At 43.1% G+C, this 15,640-nt stretch overlaps 1 protein-coding gene across 20 annotated transcripts in view; it reads left to right on the top strand.

The window, feature by feature from the left end:
• ARAP1 (ArfGAP with RhoGAP domain, ankyrin repeat and PH domain 1) overlaps positions 1 to 15,640 on the top strand; it is an 826,919-nt gene that overhangs the window by 597,953 nt on the left and 213,326 nt on the right. For all 20 annotated transcript variants that reach the window (XM_085623389.1, XM_085623384.1, XM_085623387.1 and 17 more), the window contains 4 exons: positions 29 to 98; positions 3,481 to 3,601; positions 9,810 to 9,994; positions 13,337 to 13,443. In XM_085623389.1, the coding sequence (XP_085479515.1) occupies positions 29 to 98; positions 3,481 to 3,601; positions 9,810 to 9,994; positions 13,337 to 13,443 (483 nt within the window). The remainder of the gene's footprint in view (positions 1 to 28; positions 99 to 3,480; positions 3,602 to 9,809; positions 9,995 to 13,336; positions 13,444 to 15,640) is intronic.

Here is a 15,640-nt window from a genome sequence, read left to right as displayed (position 1 = left end):
CTAACCCTGCGTCTTCCAATCTCTGCAGGTCCTACATCTACCAGAAACGGTGGGTGAAGCTGGACTCCGAATATCTCCGCTACTACGACAGCGACAAAGTACGTTTTGCTCTGTGGGCCACTCTCACCTGTCTAATCCTCTAGAGCAGGGGTCTCCAATCTCCTCTGTAGTAACAGCTAATTATGTTCAATGAAAATCCTCCCGAGCTACTAATATTATTACAGTTTTATTACTGACCACACACATCAGACGAGATTACATTAGTGGCCACTATATGCAAGATTACCTGTAGTGATCACCTCAGTGCATCAGACATGGCTCCCAGCAGTAATGTAAAACATGTTTTATCAACGTGGCATGCCTCTACATGGGTAATACAGAACAGCCATCGCTGCAATGCCCCGGAACAAAGTTAATGTCAGTACTAAACGGTGACAGATACCCTGCCTACCGAAAAATAAATCTCATTATATCCTATGGGATTTATATTTCGGCGTCGGGATATCCGTCACCGTTGTGATGGAGTAACCCGCTCCCCAAGATCTAAATAAGGCCCTTAGGCTCCACAAACATCAGCGAATGACTTAGGTTTGTTATACATATAATAATTCAACCAAGCAACAACTACTAAAGTATGAGGCACGGCTGCACACAGGAGAGCTGCGTATGAGTAGCTGGAGAGCTACCAGCAGCTCCCGAGCTACTCGTTGGAGACCCCTGCTCTAGAGCATTCAGCGCTTCTTCTGTATCCCTCTTACACCATCAGGGTTTGTGCGTGTCGTTCTCTCCGTAGATCACCAATTAATTTTTTTAACCTCTTATGATTAAGATGTGATGCCTGCAATTCTTTCAGAACACAGATGCACCAACAATATTCAGAAATGAGTCAGTGACCAAAAACCTGTGCGATGTAGTAGTTGGTTATTTGTATACTGTGACAATTTTGCAAGAAAATTGACCAGAAAGAGAGGGAAAAAAAGAAAAAACAGAGTAATTGTGGATGTGATACCACACTCTGTCTCCATATCTGTCTCTGCCATAGTGCCAGTAGTTTATATGTTGTAGTTGTGCTCTTTCGTAAAGGAAGACCCTTTTGCCTTTCTGCATACGAATCTCTGATTGTCAGTACAGATTGTTTGCAATTTTCATGACAGTTTTAAATGGTATGACCTACTTTGAGAAACGCATTTGCTTATTTTATTTTACAATAATATCTTTATTTTCGCAAAGCTTGTGAACATTGGCGAGTTCTACATTTAGAAGTTTGAAGCTGAGGTAGAATTGGTGCTATTTATTGTACTGGTGCCTGTCACTCTGTCAAAAGCGGCTCATTGGTCTGTCGTGACCTCCGTGGCGTACCGCACGCATGAAAGTGACCTTCTCTAGAATCCTGCTGCTACTACGTTTCAATGCACATCTGCATGGCTAACACCACTGCCTTGAAAGATGGCCATCTTTAAACCAGGAAGTTGTCGACTTTTCTGAATTTGCCGTTGTTTTTTGGGACAAAAGTATAAGCGAGTAATGGAAAGCGAGCGAACATATCACTTCTGGCTAGTGCTCTGAAAGGTTCACCTTCTTTATTAAATATTTTACTGCAGATCATAACAACGTGGGTAATAAAGGAATTTACAGTTTCATTCATACAAACTGATGCAATAATTATAAGTCTGTGTTGTTCCTCACCCCTGGTTCTAAATTCGTCAGTCCTTGTGTGTATCTGCAGGAATCTAATTCCAAGGCCAGATGTCGCCTCCCTGACCCTGCACTTATTTAGTGAATAATGGCGCCATTTGTCAGTGTGGTCTTCTGAATGCCACACTCTTCTCTCTACTGCCTCCAGATCACAAGCCAAAGCCCGTTCAAGTCTCCTTTGAAGGCCGCCCCTTCATTCTTTTGAATGTGACTTTCTCGTGCATTCGACACTCCCTTCAGTCACCAGTATCCCACATGCCATTAGTGTGTGATTATTTGCAAAATCTGGACCGCTAAATCCCTTCTGTGGACATGCTAAGTTTTCAGATTCTAGATCCTATCCTTTCAGGGACTGACACTTTACCAGGTAAAGGATGAGGGCTTCACTTCCTGTTTGCCTTCTACTTCCGGGTGCCTCTGTCCCCACACGCAAGTTTATTTCCAGAAAGTTACGCATCTGTGATAACTAATGATGTTGTTGTGTTGTATTTGGGACACAACTGTTTTGACATCAGAACATTCCTATATTTACCTTCAACACTGTTGTTTCATTTTCACTGTGATACATCGATACCCAGATTTGCATTGTTTGATGTCTAAATCCTTTTATATCATCTGATTATTATAAAGAACTAGAAGGACATGGCAATAGTTTCTTGTCACTGATCTAGAACACTAGAAGGGCATGGCAATGGCTTCTTGTCACTGATCTAGAACACTAGAAGGACATGGCAATGGCCTCTTGTCACTGATCTAGAACACTAGAGGGGCATGGCAATGGCTTCTTGTCACTGATCTAGAACACTAGAGGGGCATGGCAATGGCTTCTTGTCACTGATCTAGAACACTAGAAGGACATGGCAATGGCCTCTTGTCACTGATCTAGAACACTAGAGGGGCATGGCAATGGCTTCTTGTCACTGATCTAGAACACTAGAAGGACATGGCAATGGCCTCTTGTCACTGATCTAGAACACTAGAAGGGCATGGCAATGGCTTCTTGTCACTGAACTAGAACACTAGAAGGCCATGGCACTGGCTTCTTGTCACTGAACCAGAATACTAGAAGGCCATGTAGAGCAGCTCTGGAGCATTACATGTAAATATTCCAATAACTTATAGGAGTTATCCTAAATAGATGGCGTTATAACCCTGCCAGCCGAAAAGGTTCTCAGTTGAAGAAGACATACTTGTGACTTCGGAGTGGGGTGGGTGGCCTCAGGGAGTTTCACTCAATTCTGCGGAGTTACAGGACAACTCTGCAAGATTACACCAATGGGCGGAAAATATGCCGCTTGCGCTTCAATTTAACACCGGTAGCACAAGCAGTGGTGGAAATCAGTGCGAGCGGTACCATGCATTGCACAAGCGCACGTGGCCGTTTGAGTTGATTTTGCTGCCGCTCGAGTAAAAAATGTACTTGAACGAATAAACAGGACATCCTGGGCACTTTGCAGTCTTCAACACAAATACAGGAGACCTGAGTTCAGACGATCACTTTAGTCTTGACTGGATGAATTACGGGTGCACTCATGGCAGAATTGTGTTTAGAGTGTTAACACATGAAAAAATACATCTAATCACCACATTGATCTTGGGAGTGAGGATATCTATCAACATCAGTACTTGAAGTTCTTTATTGGCCGACCCAACATTTTCTATGGACCATCACAAAGCCTCCAACCAGATGCTTTCTGAAAACGCTGCATATTTGTCTCTCCCATGAGCATGTCATTTATTTTTTGTGCCCTCTTTTATTTTACCTCATCTGTCAATTTTCCGCAGGATATGTACTCGAAAAGGTTCATCCCAGTGAAGTCAATATGTCGGGTTGCTGCCATTGGTGACCAGAAATTTGAAGTGATCACGAACAACCGCAACTTTGTCTTCCGTGCAGAGAGTGACGGTGAGTACTACAGCTCTTGGAGAAGTTCACTTTAAAGGATTTAGGGCCTCATGTAGGTGGCATACACTTTACCGATTCTAAAATACCGAATCATACCGATTCGGTATTTAAGAATCGGTAAAGTGTATGTAGGTAAAAATTCGGTAAATGTTACCGAATCGGAGTGAGTCGGTAATTACCGAATCGGTATTTACCGATTCGGTAATGAGGCATACCTTCCCATTGATGGGAAGGTATGCCTCATTACCTAATCGGTAAATACCGATTCGGTAATGGGGGGGAACACATGCAAGGGTGGCAGGGTGTCACATTGACACCCTGTTGCACCCCTGAAACGGCCATGTGTGCACATGTGGCACACATACATGCCCTAAGGGCATGTATATCTGCCACATTGCACACTTCTAGGCGCTTTGAAATGCATTTCCACATCCATTCTTCATTTACCACCAACTATTAGTTGGTGGTAAATACCGACTCTAAACATCACCCACACACTCCCCCTACATCTCATTTCTGTATTCGGAATTTACCGAATCGGTAAAATTACCGATTCGGTAATTTTACCGATTCGGTAAATTCCGAATACAGAAATTGTCCCCCTACATACCAAAAGCCTAAATACCGGTCGGTAACGGTATAATTACCGAAAATCGGCTGTTACCGACCGGTATTTGGCTACCTACATGAGGCCCTAAATCACTGTGGTAAGAAGACAGGAGCAGAACTACTGTAGTGGAAATTGAATAACACAACTACATATCCAACTTCATGCTGTCAGACAAGGAAGCAGAGAGTGTGTGTTGGTGTCAAAAACTGCTTTGCAGTCACAGAGGTGAGGAAATGCAGAGCAGTGAGGTATTTAGTAATGGTGAGAGACGGTTGTATCCAACGTAAGATTTTGACTGGTAGAAGCAGATATACCTTTACTGCATATTTTGTGGTGGTTGTGGTTTAGAGTTTTCTTTAACGGACATAGTCTGGAACCCTTTTTATGTTCCTGTAGTGTCACATCTGTGCACACAGGTTGATGGGATAAGAGTTTAAAGTCTTGAAAGCTCCAAGATGAAGGTGGTATTTGCATCCGGAAGAACTCGCACAAAGGCACCCGTCTCCTGATTTGTAGTCGGCCAGTCTGGGAGGATAAAGCAGATGCACACAATCACTTCATTTTTCTTTATTGTCATAATTCGAGGAGGTGATGGATAGAAGCTGCAGTTGTTTTCCATTAATCACATGATCGGGTGGTAGTCCGCGTCTTCATCCCACGCAGTCACTAACGTCTCAGCGCGAGAGGAAGCTGAGGCTGGGACGTATACACTGAATATGTTAACAATCACAGTAGCAGGTGAGCCGCAGAATGGACCATTTCTTAAATAAAACATTTTTATTAATTTTGCAACAGTTACAGCCAGCTTTACAGTCCAAGTCTGACTCATAAGCTGGTATCAGTCATCATAAGCATTAGTACATTCAAAGTTAGAACGACTACTGCAGCATCCTGTAATAAGTCCACCATTTACACCAGATCCTGGTGTGCTTTGGGGGAATCCCTGGGCCTCATAAACAGACTCTTCCATTTTTGCACACCAATCCATGGCTGTGCTCCATGCCACCAGCAAGGGTGGGTTCGGAGAGCTCCGCTGTCGTGCTATGTTCCTCTTAGCACTCATTGTGCCCAGGCTTCACCAGTGTGAGGGTTTCCCGCTGGCCTCCTATATCTTCCAGGAGACACAGCAATGCAACGCGAGACGTGGGTTCGATAGCCCTCCTCAACATTTGGGATCAGAATGGACCACTTTAAAAGCTGTTCGTCTGCTGCATTGGTGAGAGATGCATCTGCTAAATCCATTGCAGTGCGACATGTTAGGTTTGGGAACAATAACCAACCTTTGGCATCTTGTGAGGAAACCATTCGCTGGTCTTTCATGACTCCACAGCATTCCCGGTATTCATCCTTGATACTCGCAGAGCAATCTTGGACTGTTATGAACAGAAATAATGGTCTGGAAGCACAGCCGGGATCAGAACCCGGTGTTGACCGAGAAGCCCATGGAGTTTTCTGTTTCCTTAATGCGCACTATCTGGTAAAGCGAAAGATCAGCACTGTTAAGCGGGAATACGATGAACCCGGGGGATCCTTGCTTGTGCAGGCACAGCAGGACCTCAGTGGCGGCAACCTGATAAAGGAGTGGCTGCGGAGATTGGAGGAAGGACTAGGTGATTCGGGGTGTCATACTTAGAATGTCATACTTAGAATGATATCTGAACAAGGTACACACCTGGCTGCTAAGAAAGGGAAACTTGATGCCACAAGAACTGAGGAGGACAGGAGCTAGTTGGAACAGAGAGCCAGGAAACAAGTAAGATTACTGAGTAACAGGATTTAATCAGAGTAAGGGATGAGCTGGTGTCTGATGAGGGTCCCCTGGCAGTCCCCTTACTCCTGGTGCAAGCACATTACTGTTAACAAGTCATAGCTGGGACATGTTTTATAGTTAGGTCAGCATTTCCATAGGAAAGGCGTTTTTTTTGTGTTGCTAATAACTTTAGCACCGTTTGACAAATCTCCACGAAACTTCCTAAAAAGGTGATACTTTTTGACTAGTTTGTACATGGAGATTTTTGGGGTGATCCGTCAGGCGGGTGCCGAGAATAAAGGGGGTCCCAAAAAGCAAAATCCCCATGCATTTTACATAGACTTCTTTAGTCGGCGCTACAGCAAAAAGCGGCTGAATGGAATTCAGCAAACTTGGCAGGAAGCTGGATCTTGATAACGCAGATTGTGCTTTTTGTGATTTGTATTAAATCCCTTCAGTAGTTTTTGAGAAATTAAGGTTAAAAATAATTGTGTATCTGGACGATTGGGTTTGAGGGACTCTTGTGAGAGTCCCTTGGACCCAGTTTTAAAAAATTGAGCATTCTGATTGGTACAGGGAACCTTTTTCCCCTTGGGCTATCTCGCTCCCACAGGAGTCAGGCCCCAGCCGGAGTGAGCGCTCTTATTGGGTGCCAGTAACTTGAGAAAAATGTTTCTGGCAGCCATTACAGGACTCGGGAGCTTAGTCCCGTGTACTGGACTTGCATAAAAAAAAATATAAAGGGGTAGGTTAGGGATACCCTGCTCCCTAGGCCCAATGGGGGGACCCAGAGGAAGTCCCACAGGGCAAAATTCTAACTGCAAGTTTGGCCATGATCCTGCGGGACTCCCACAGTATCGCAGAAAAAAAATGGAAGCCTGGGGCTGCATTGTTTAATTAAGGGGAGGGGGCACGTGGCCCTGAGCAGCTTTCGACCTTGGGGACCCAATCCCCTGGTTCCTAATGCATTTTTCAAGGGGAGGAGGCCACACAGCTCTCTGAGCCATTAATGGCCCCAGGAGGCCTATCCCCTGGGGCCACAGTGACTGTGCCCAAGGAGCCTGACCTCCAGGACACAGCAGTTTCCCTGCCCGCACTGGCACCGGCAGGGAAACTTGTGTTTGCTTCTGTCTGGGGGGAGCATTTTTAAAACTCCTGCCAAACTGGAGCAAACAAAGTCTTCTCCCAGCAGGCAGGAGCTTTAAAAATGCTCCCGTTGGCTGGGAGCAAACTTGTGATCTGTTTCAGTCCGGGCAGGGAACACATCAACGCATTACTCCTGCCCACAGCGAGTAGCACAAATAGCTGCTTCCTCCGGTCTGGAGCAATGCCGGTTCCCAAAGTATGCGGGGAGCCGGTGACCCCCCCCCTCGAAATCCCCAACATTGACCAAGGTGGTTGCCCTGGATGGGCACTGTAGTGCCCACCTTTAATTCATGCGGGCCCCGGGAGATAGGGTCCCCAAAGCCAAAATAGGCTTGGGGAGGGGGGCTACATGCCACTCCCACCCCTGTAAGAAAAACAAAAATGGCCTGGGAGATGGGGTCCCCATGGCCTAATAGCTGCTCCCTCCCGTTGGAAGCAGTGTGGGCTCCCACACCATGCGACAGCTGGCTCGGGCCGCAGGGGCCCTGGAGCTCCCCCAAGAGCCCACAACATGTCCCTGTTAAAAATGGATGCCCCTCGGGTATGGCGTCATCAGTGATGTCCTCAATTATGTCATTTGAGTCATCATGAGTAATGTAATATGTGAGGTCATAAGCAGTGCATGGAGGGAGCGCAAGGTATAGCTGGCTCTGCTAACTATAACTGGTAAATTTTTGTGGTTTTCTGAGTTCAAAACATAATGTTATTGACATATTCACCTAACTATAGCATTACTTTAACCTTTGTTTTTTTCAGTGAACATATTAGCCCAAGGGCATTAGAGTGCTTTACGTGAGCACCAGATTATATTACACATTTCTTTAGGCACCGCAAGATTCAGTACTCTGCCCAGAGTTGCTGGATGTTGAGCCGCGGCCAGGACTCCAGCCTGGTTTCCCAATTCCAAAGTCAGCGGCTCTGGCAACTTATATGAGGCAGCACTGGACACCTGACAGAGATTGAAATGGAACACAAAACAGATGGAAGGAATATTCAGAATAGAGGACAGACAAAGATCCAGAACTGAATGCAGACTCTTTGAAAGAGTAATAAGAGAGCTCAAGGCCGAACCACAGTATCTCGAGCTAAGAGAGCTCCAAAGATGGAAGGAGTCATGGAGAAAACCAAACATGAGAAGGGCTACTGACAGGAATGACATTTCCTTTTTGTTTTACAATTTAATGAACCGTTTGTTAGGTTCATATAAACCATACAAATCTGAAACACATCTTTTGTAGTAAGTAAGGAAACTCATAGAATCAAGCCGATGTATTGTTCTGTTAATGACTATTTCCAAACGTTAAATGCATTGCAAATAACCTTTCTCATATAGGCCGTTCCAAAAAACCAAATGATGTTGACTGGAACAGAATCCTAAAAATTCACCATATGGGATTACAAAGTTTTTTCTTTATCTTTCCAGCATAACACAATTCAATAGGGTATGCTTAACCATCTCTTGATATTTGTTACCTATTCAACACCAATAATCTCCCTTAGTTTTTACTTACATTTTCCCATCTGCAGCAGAAGCTGATCCATGTAAAATGGAATAAACCTTCTTCTCATTTCTGGATTTAACGCAAATTTACAGTATTCAGGCAAAAAACATGAAAATAAACTCCTTAAAACCAAGAGTATGAAGCATATAAATGCACTTTTTAACAAGTGTCTTAAAAGAGATTTAGTATGTACCCAGTCATCTAATCTTGGATAGAAATGTGGCCCAATATTCAGCATTCTGCATTCGTGAGATTTTAGTTAAGCCACTTCCAGAAAGCGCTAACAAGGACTCGGGCGGGGCAGACTGCGAGTCAAACAGCGGCGGCATCGCCGGCTGACGAGCTCTTGCTCAAACCAAGCAAATGACCACCAAAAGGTGTATTGCCTGGATGTTAGTGGCATCAATCATCTAATACTGGAGAGCACAGAAATGATAATAAGGAGCAAAATCAGGTGTCTCGGCACAAGGTAGATCTCGCTCTTGCTGTGCAGGGTCTGTAACCTTGGTCTCCTCCTCTGAAGCTACTGGATTCTGATACAAGACTTCCTGTAGCATGGAACTAGGACTTTTACACACTAATCTTTGCTTGGTAAGAGCTCCACAACTTGACAATGACATGGAAATGATTTCAAGAGACTACTGCAAAAGCATCCCCACAGTCTCCAGGATTACCTTTAACACAAGAGGTTACGGTAAAAGAAAAAGCATTCTGGATGGATCAGGAGATCAGGTGACCAGTTGGGTAAAGGCATTTATGTCTTTATGAGCTGTTGTATGTTTCTTTGATTGGTTTTTAGTTTATCTGAGCAGATGATTAATCATCTCGCTGAAATGTATAGAACTGTCTCAAACATGAATTTCAATTACTATTTTTACTCGAGGGAAATTAGTACAACTCTTGGTAAAATGTCTGCAGTGGCCCCTGAAATTCTACGCAATACATCATTCTAGTGAGCAAGCAGTTCTTGTTTGAATACATTTTTTTGTATAGTTTTAAAACTTTGAGGGTGTTTTGGAATAACTGGAAGAGTATGTGGTTTTATTTTCAAGTGATCTGGTATGAGGGTGGGGGATCGGGTTGGTGAGAGGAACATCTCTGGTATCTAATGGAAGAGCATGTGGTGCCTGTTGATCCTCTGGATAAGGGCAGGCGTGCGGTGGTGGCCCATGATGATGAAGCTTTATCTTCTTGTTTCAGCTGAGCGCAGTGAGTGGGTCAGGGTCTTTGAACAGGTCATCAAGGACAAAAGGAACTCCTATATCCAGCCCGGGCTTGCTGTGGACACTCCAGACAAAGTCGGCCTTCTGGACCTCAAGGGCTACAAATTCAAACCTTATGTGGTGGTGTCTGGAGACAAGGTGTTCCTCTATAAGAATGCTGAGGTTTGTATGTCTAGGGCAGCATGATGCTCCATCAGAAACCATATGTGTTTGAAAAAAAACAGGGGAACACACGTTATTGTGCTTTTACAGCCATTAAAGACTGCATTGTTGAGTAATGCGATGCACCTCCACAACTTTGTTGATTTGGTGTCATAGTAGGTAGGGGATATGGATATGCTGCCCCCCACCCTCAACATCCAGCCTTTGAAGTCTCTAGCACATTCAAGAAGGCAGATTCAGTGCATGATTCTGCATGTGCGGTTTCCCTATTTCCAAATCCTTAATGTCATGCACACACCACTAGCCCGCCAGTATCCGCTCTTCCCACACCTGCATATAGAGCTCGAGGACACACACTCTGGTACAACAGGACATCAGGAGAGCAGAGAAATAAGAGACACAGCCACAGGCAGATGCTGGCAGAAAAACAAATAGAAAGTTTCAGAAAAATTAAATCAAGATATAGAGAAGCACCTGGAGAGACTCACCAAGATGACTTACACTGGAACATTCAAAGACGCAAAACTTTGAATAACACAGGCAAGAGAAGAAAACCCTAAGAGACATTAGACGTAATGAAACACATAGTCCCGCACAAAGAAACAGTTGGTGATGGTTTTGTGTTGAATTGCATCCGCGCCAGGCCACAGGACTCTATGTAACAATGGCACATTACAGCACCAGTTCTGACAACTCATCATGATGTACCAGATCATATCAGACATCACAATGCCATACCTTAGCTGAACCACAATGTATCATTGTATCACAACACACCACATCACATTGCTTCACACTATTGCACAATATATTACTATACCATACCAAACCACATCAGAGTGCACTATGCAACATAACACCACCCAACTGAGCTTCACAACCTCTCTCTAGACACAATATAGCAAGACACCTCCCCACACAACACCACCTCACACTGTCCCACACTTGCTCACAAAACACTGCACACTTCACATCACACTAGAGAACACATTAAGGCTCTGCTTTCACCACATCTCATCAGATCTTGCCAGTCAACACCGCATCATGATTGTGATACCTTACTAAACCGCACTGTACCATTCTGAACATGTACCTTAACAGATCACGACTTTCCATACGACACCCTCCATCACTATACAATAACAGGTCCCCGAACACCCCGTCACTCTATATGCCACCACATGATCTAGCATCAAACGTCCCCATACTTTCATCATCACACCAGAGCAGCTTGTGCTCTTTGACTCTGTACAAGACAGATCACAACAATTTTCAACACAAAAAGCACAGCACAACGCCACTTCGCGACTTATTCTACAGCACCATTCCAGACTATATTACAGAATACAGCACCACAACATCCACCTCCACATCATACCATACAATAATACTGCAGATCACATCACCACGCAGTACTGTTCCATGCAACACCACTGCATGCCACACAGCCTCGCAGTACCGTACAACCAGTATTGCACCACATGGTATAGCAAGACATTGCACTATGCCATACCACTCAAATCCAAAGAAAACAACATTGTACTGCTTCTTCGGCAGAACTTTGGAAAACACTGTGAGGCACACAAACAATGAAAACCTCTAGCACAGGAAGAAACTTATGATGCATGTGAACACAAGGAGAAAGACATGGGCGGACTTAAAGGGAGTATTGAACGATGTTGGAAGGCTCTGTCAGCACAACCTTGTGCTGTCAGGCAGCAAAGCACCAGCACTTGAGGACAGCTAGATCCATGGGATTGCAACAACTCCTTAAGCACATGACTAGTAAGAACTCTGTCGACTAGTTTAACCTTCAACCAAATCATCAAAAACTTGCTCAAGCCATTCTTACCTGCAGCAACCTGACTGTCAGTTGTCTTGCCAACAAGAGGGTGTCCCAGGAGACCAGTAAGAGTAAGCCTCGCCATCGTGGATGCTTGTTCACGATGCCCTCAATTACTTACCTTTCGGCCTAGCTATACCTTACTCCTTCACATTAACAACAAGTAAACATGGCACATCGCCACAGAAGAAATACGCGAAGGGCTCTGGGGAGTGAATGCTTGGACAGAGTCCTAGCACCCCTTTCCACAACCTGATATACCCTGAACAAGAAGGTCAAGCTAGGTACATGCAAAGCTTGACATTGAACATTCCCAACAGGAAGCCCAAGGGCATGCACACACTGGTTTGGTGTAAGGTTGAAAGACCAGACCCCTTATAGGACTACCCTTTGCTAGGCACAACAGTGTGACGCCAGCAGTGCTCAGCCCATGCAAATATCTTTTACTGCTCTATATAAACACTTCATAGCTTAACGTTCTGCCTCCGTGCATGTGCATCAGCTTGCAGTGCCTGGGATAGTAGGCTAATCATGACATAATAATGTCTTATTTCCACCAGAGTTGTCATATTATGTTGCAAATACTGTACGCAGATAGTGGTAAGGCTTATTGGGAAGTGCACGGCAGCTTCGGGTACCAGTGGGTGTTATGCAATGTGTGCCTGGATTGTATCAGTTATTTATAATGGGCTATGTAGGGTGTGTGGTATATCATATTCTCTTCCATATATCAGTCTTATGAGTGTGTGGTATATCATATTCTAAGCAATATGAGTCTTTAATTTAACTATCTACTAAATCTTATCAAATGCCAATTCTGTATAGAATCAACTACTGAAAACATCACTTCAGCTCATACAGATAGGGCCAACTATAATAAAACAGTAAATACACAACCAAGGAATCTAAAAGGGGGGGAAGAGAAAATCCATAATAATGCATCGACGTAGGATAAAATGGAAATAGGGATGATGAAGTACTCTCGCCTAAGGATGGTAAAGTATCTTCAAGGAGTTGTTTGCCCTTTATCATGTCAAGCATTTTAAGATTAATATAAAGAGGGTATTAGTATTTTTCGAATATCTGAAATTTATTGAGAAAGTCTCTATAATTGCTTTCTAAATGACGCATCTTATATATTTCTAATTATATGTTATGGTTATTGCTCCTGTATCAACCATAGTGTCAAAAGGTTTGGCTGTATCCTCAGCAGTGGTTGAATGTGTGGCTTTAAGTACCAAACAATTATTAGCCAATTGAGTGTGATTTTTGTCTTGAATATACCACCAGGTTCAGGAGGTAGCATGCTAGTATAACAAATTGGATTATAAATGTGCATGAAGAAGTTGTCTTTTCTTCTCGAGGAGGCACAGTGGCCCATAATGGACTGTCATTCTGTATCTGCGCTCATTGGGAGAGTATATTTGTTACAGGTCTTTGCCATGAAATCTACTGTTATTTTGTCCTCATGCCTGAATTTCTTTCCTCATCTCTCTCAGGATTTCAGGATGAGAATTGGAATAATGATGATTGAGATGAATGTGGGGAACGTGAAAGACACCGATCGGAGAGGGTTTGACTTGACGACTCCGTACAGGATCTTCAGGTGAGTCCCGTGACACTTGCAGCATGACAGTCTGAAATGCCATCGCCGAGAGAGCGTGGGTAGAGAAGCCGCTCACAGGAGCCCATGTACAGGGTCAGCACTCACACTCATCACTCAAGTGATCTGACGCCTTTTCAGTTTATATATTCTGGGGGAAAGTTGCACTGAGTTTTATTCATGAGGCCCGATTGACAAATTGCATTTTATAGAATATAAAGTCGCACTACAGTAATACTTTCTTCCTTAGAAAATGCAATTAACAAACCAACAGATGGAGAACTCCAGCTCTCCTATCTTTTCTATGGCGCGATCTCTACGCATGTAAGTTTAAGGTGGAGGGGTGCACAAATAGGAAATATTCACTACAAAATGGGTGGGGTTTAAGGACAAGAAAGGAGGAGTTTACGGAGGGTTGGGCTACTACTAACACCCACCCACAAAAGAGTAAGCCCATTGCTATTCATAAACGACACTTCTAAAGTTACTAAAGCACAAGGTGGCAAAACAGCCGCAATTCTACCCCAGACCAGTTTTTTGAGTATGTCAAGCACCACACATGGCCACTCACAGGTGCAGCAACATACTTCCATAGGACATAATAGACACAAGGACTTAAAATAGCACCCCACAGGAAATAATGTTAAATAAAATTATTTAATTATTTTGACTTAAAACAGCTGCAGGCACCGCCCACTGGGGAAAGTACTCACGTTAGAGTGCCTGCAGTAAACAAACTCGGAGTGCCGAGTTCAGGACATCCCTCTTGGCCTGCTAGAGTTTCCCCACCAATCAGAGAGGCACTCTATATTTAAAAGTGGACACTAGCAATACGAGTGGTATAGGCATTTGATAAAGGCAATCCATGCCGAAACGTGTCATGCCGGAATAAAGTGAGAGTTCGTGCTAACCCGTGTGGGCTTAATGTTTTCAGATGGGGAAGGATTTTAATCTTTGAGATATATATATAACCTTTTTGGTATAAAATGTATATTATTAAATGTTTATTTTATTATTTAAAAATTGGTTACATAATTAATAAATATAAATATTTTATTGTGTGTTTTTTTTCTCTTTAAGATAAATATTTCTAAATTATATATATTTCAACTAATACACAATTACTTGAATGTGTTAATATTATGTAAAATATTTATTAATTAGTTATATATTAAGTTAATAATAAATATGAAATGTTTTACATCAATATTTCATTTTAGGTCATTTTTAATTCTTTTCTTTTTTTTAAGTAATAAACTTTAATATTTTCCAATATACTTTCCCATAGGGTCTAAGAGCTCCACCAATATGTTAAAAGTAACTAGTTGTAACTTTACACTTTAAAATTCAATCTTACATGTCTCTACAACATGAACTGAGAGGGGTAAAGACATGTAAGTTTAAACCTAGATGTGAATATACACTTCGAAATGGCGGATTACACTCTGGTGCAGCAGTAGATTTATATGTGGCTAAATTTACATGTGTGAATTTATCTTTGTGAAAAGAACCCATGATGTGTGATTTTAAATTCCTAATTGTTATAGGTTCATTCATAGCTTGGTAATAAAGCAGAGAAGAGCTTTCGGTCACACCCTTCTTTAGAGCTAGTGCTGACCATCTGATAACCACATTAACAATTGGACAGATGGACCTGTTGGTGGCTCGCACCCTTTTAATACATTTCACATATTTCTCAAATGTAATATTCCGAGCAGCAGAATTTAGGAAACAGTCCAGCAAGAAATCCTTTCTGAAATCTGTCTCTGTGTATTTAGCTCTGGGCTCGAGGTTCATTTTCCAAGAAACAGCATGGAATGAGCAGTCCCTGAAACCTTGGATATTCAAGTATAACAGCCTTTATTTTTCTTATCATGGAGCAGTGGGAGGTTCTGGCAAACCCTCAAGGCGAGTGTCCACCTTCCTAACTTCCCACCCACCCACATATGTTTGTGTTTCTAGACTTGTCAGACAGAACATGTGGCCCTCTCGAACATTCCTTCTGATGCTTGGTTAAGCAGTGGATTTTTTTAAAACCTCATTTTGGACAAACAAGACTTTGTTACCTGGAGCGGGGCAGGCACTAGGTTTTTTACAACCGCAAGTAAAAAAAAAGGTGAGCTTGTAACAAGTCTCAAACCTGGAATAAGGGTAATTAGGTGCACATGGGGGTCCAGAAGGCTTAAATGTAGGTTACATA

The sequence above is a fragment of the Triturus cristatus genome, chromosome 8 (assembly GCF_964204655.1).
Source record: "Triturus cristatus chromosome 8, aTriCri1.1, whole genome shotgun sequence".
NCBI classification, from domain to species: domain Eukaryota; kingdom Metazoa; phylum Chordata; class Amphibia; order Caudata; family Salamandridae; genus Triturus; species Triturus cristatus.
The sequence above is the reverse complement of the archived record's forward strand: the minus strand, read 5'-3'. Positions and strand labels throughout refer to the sequence as shown.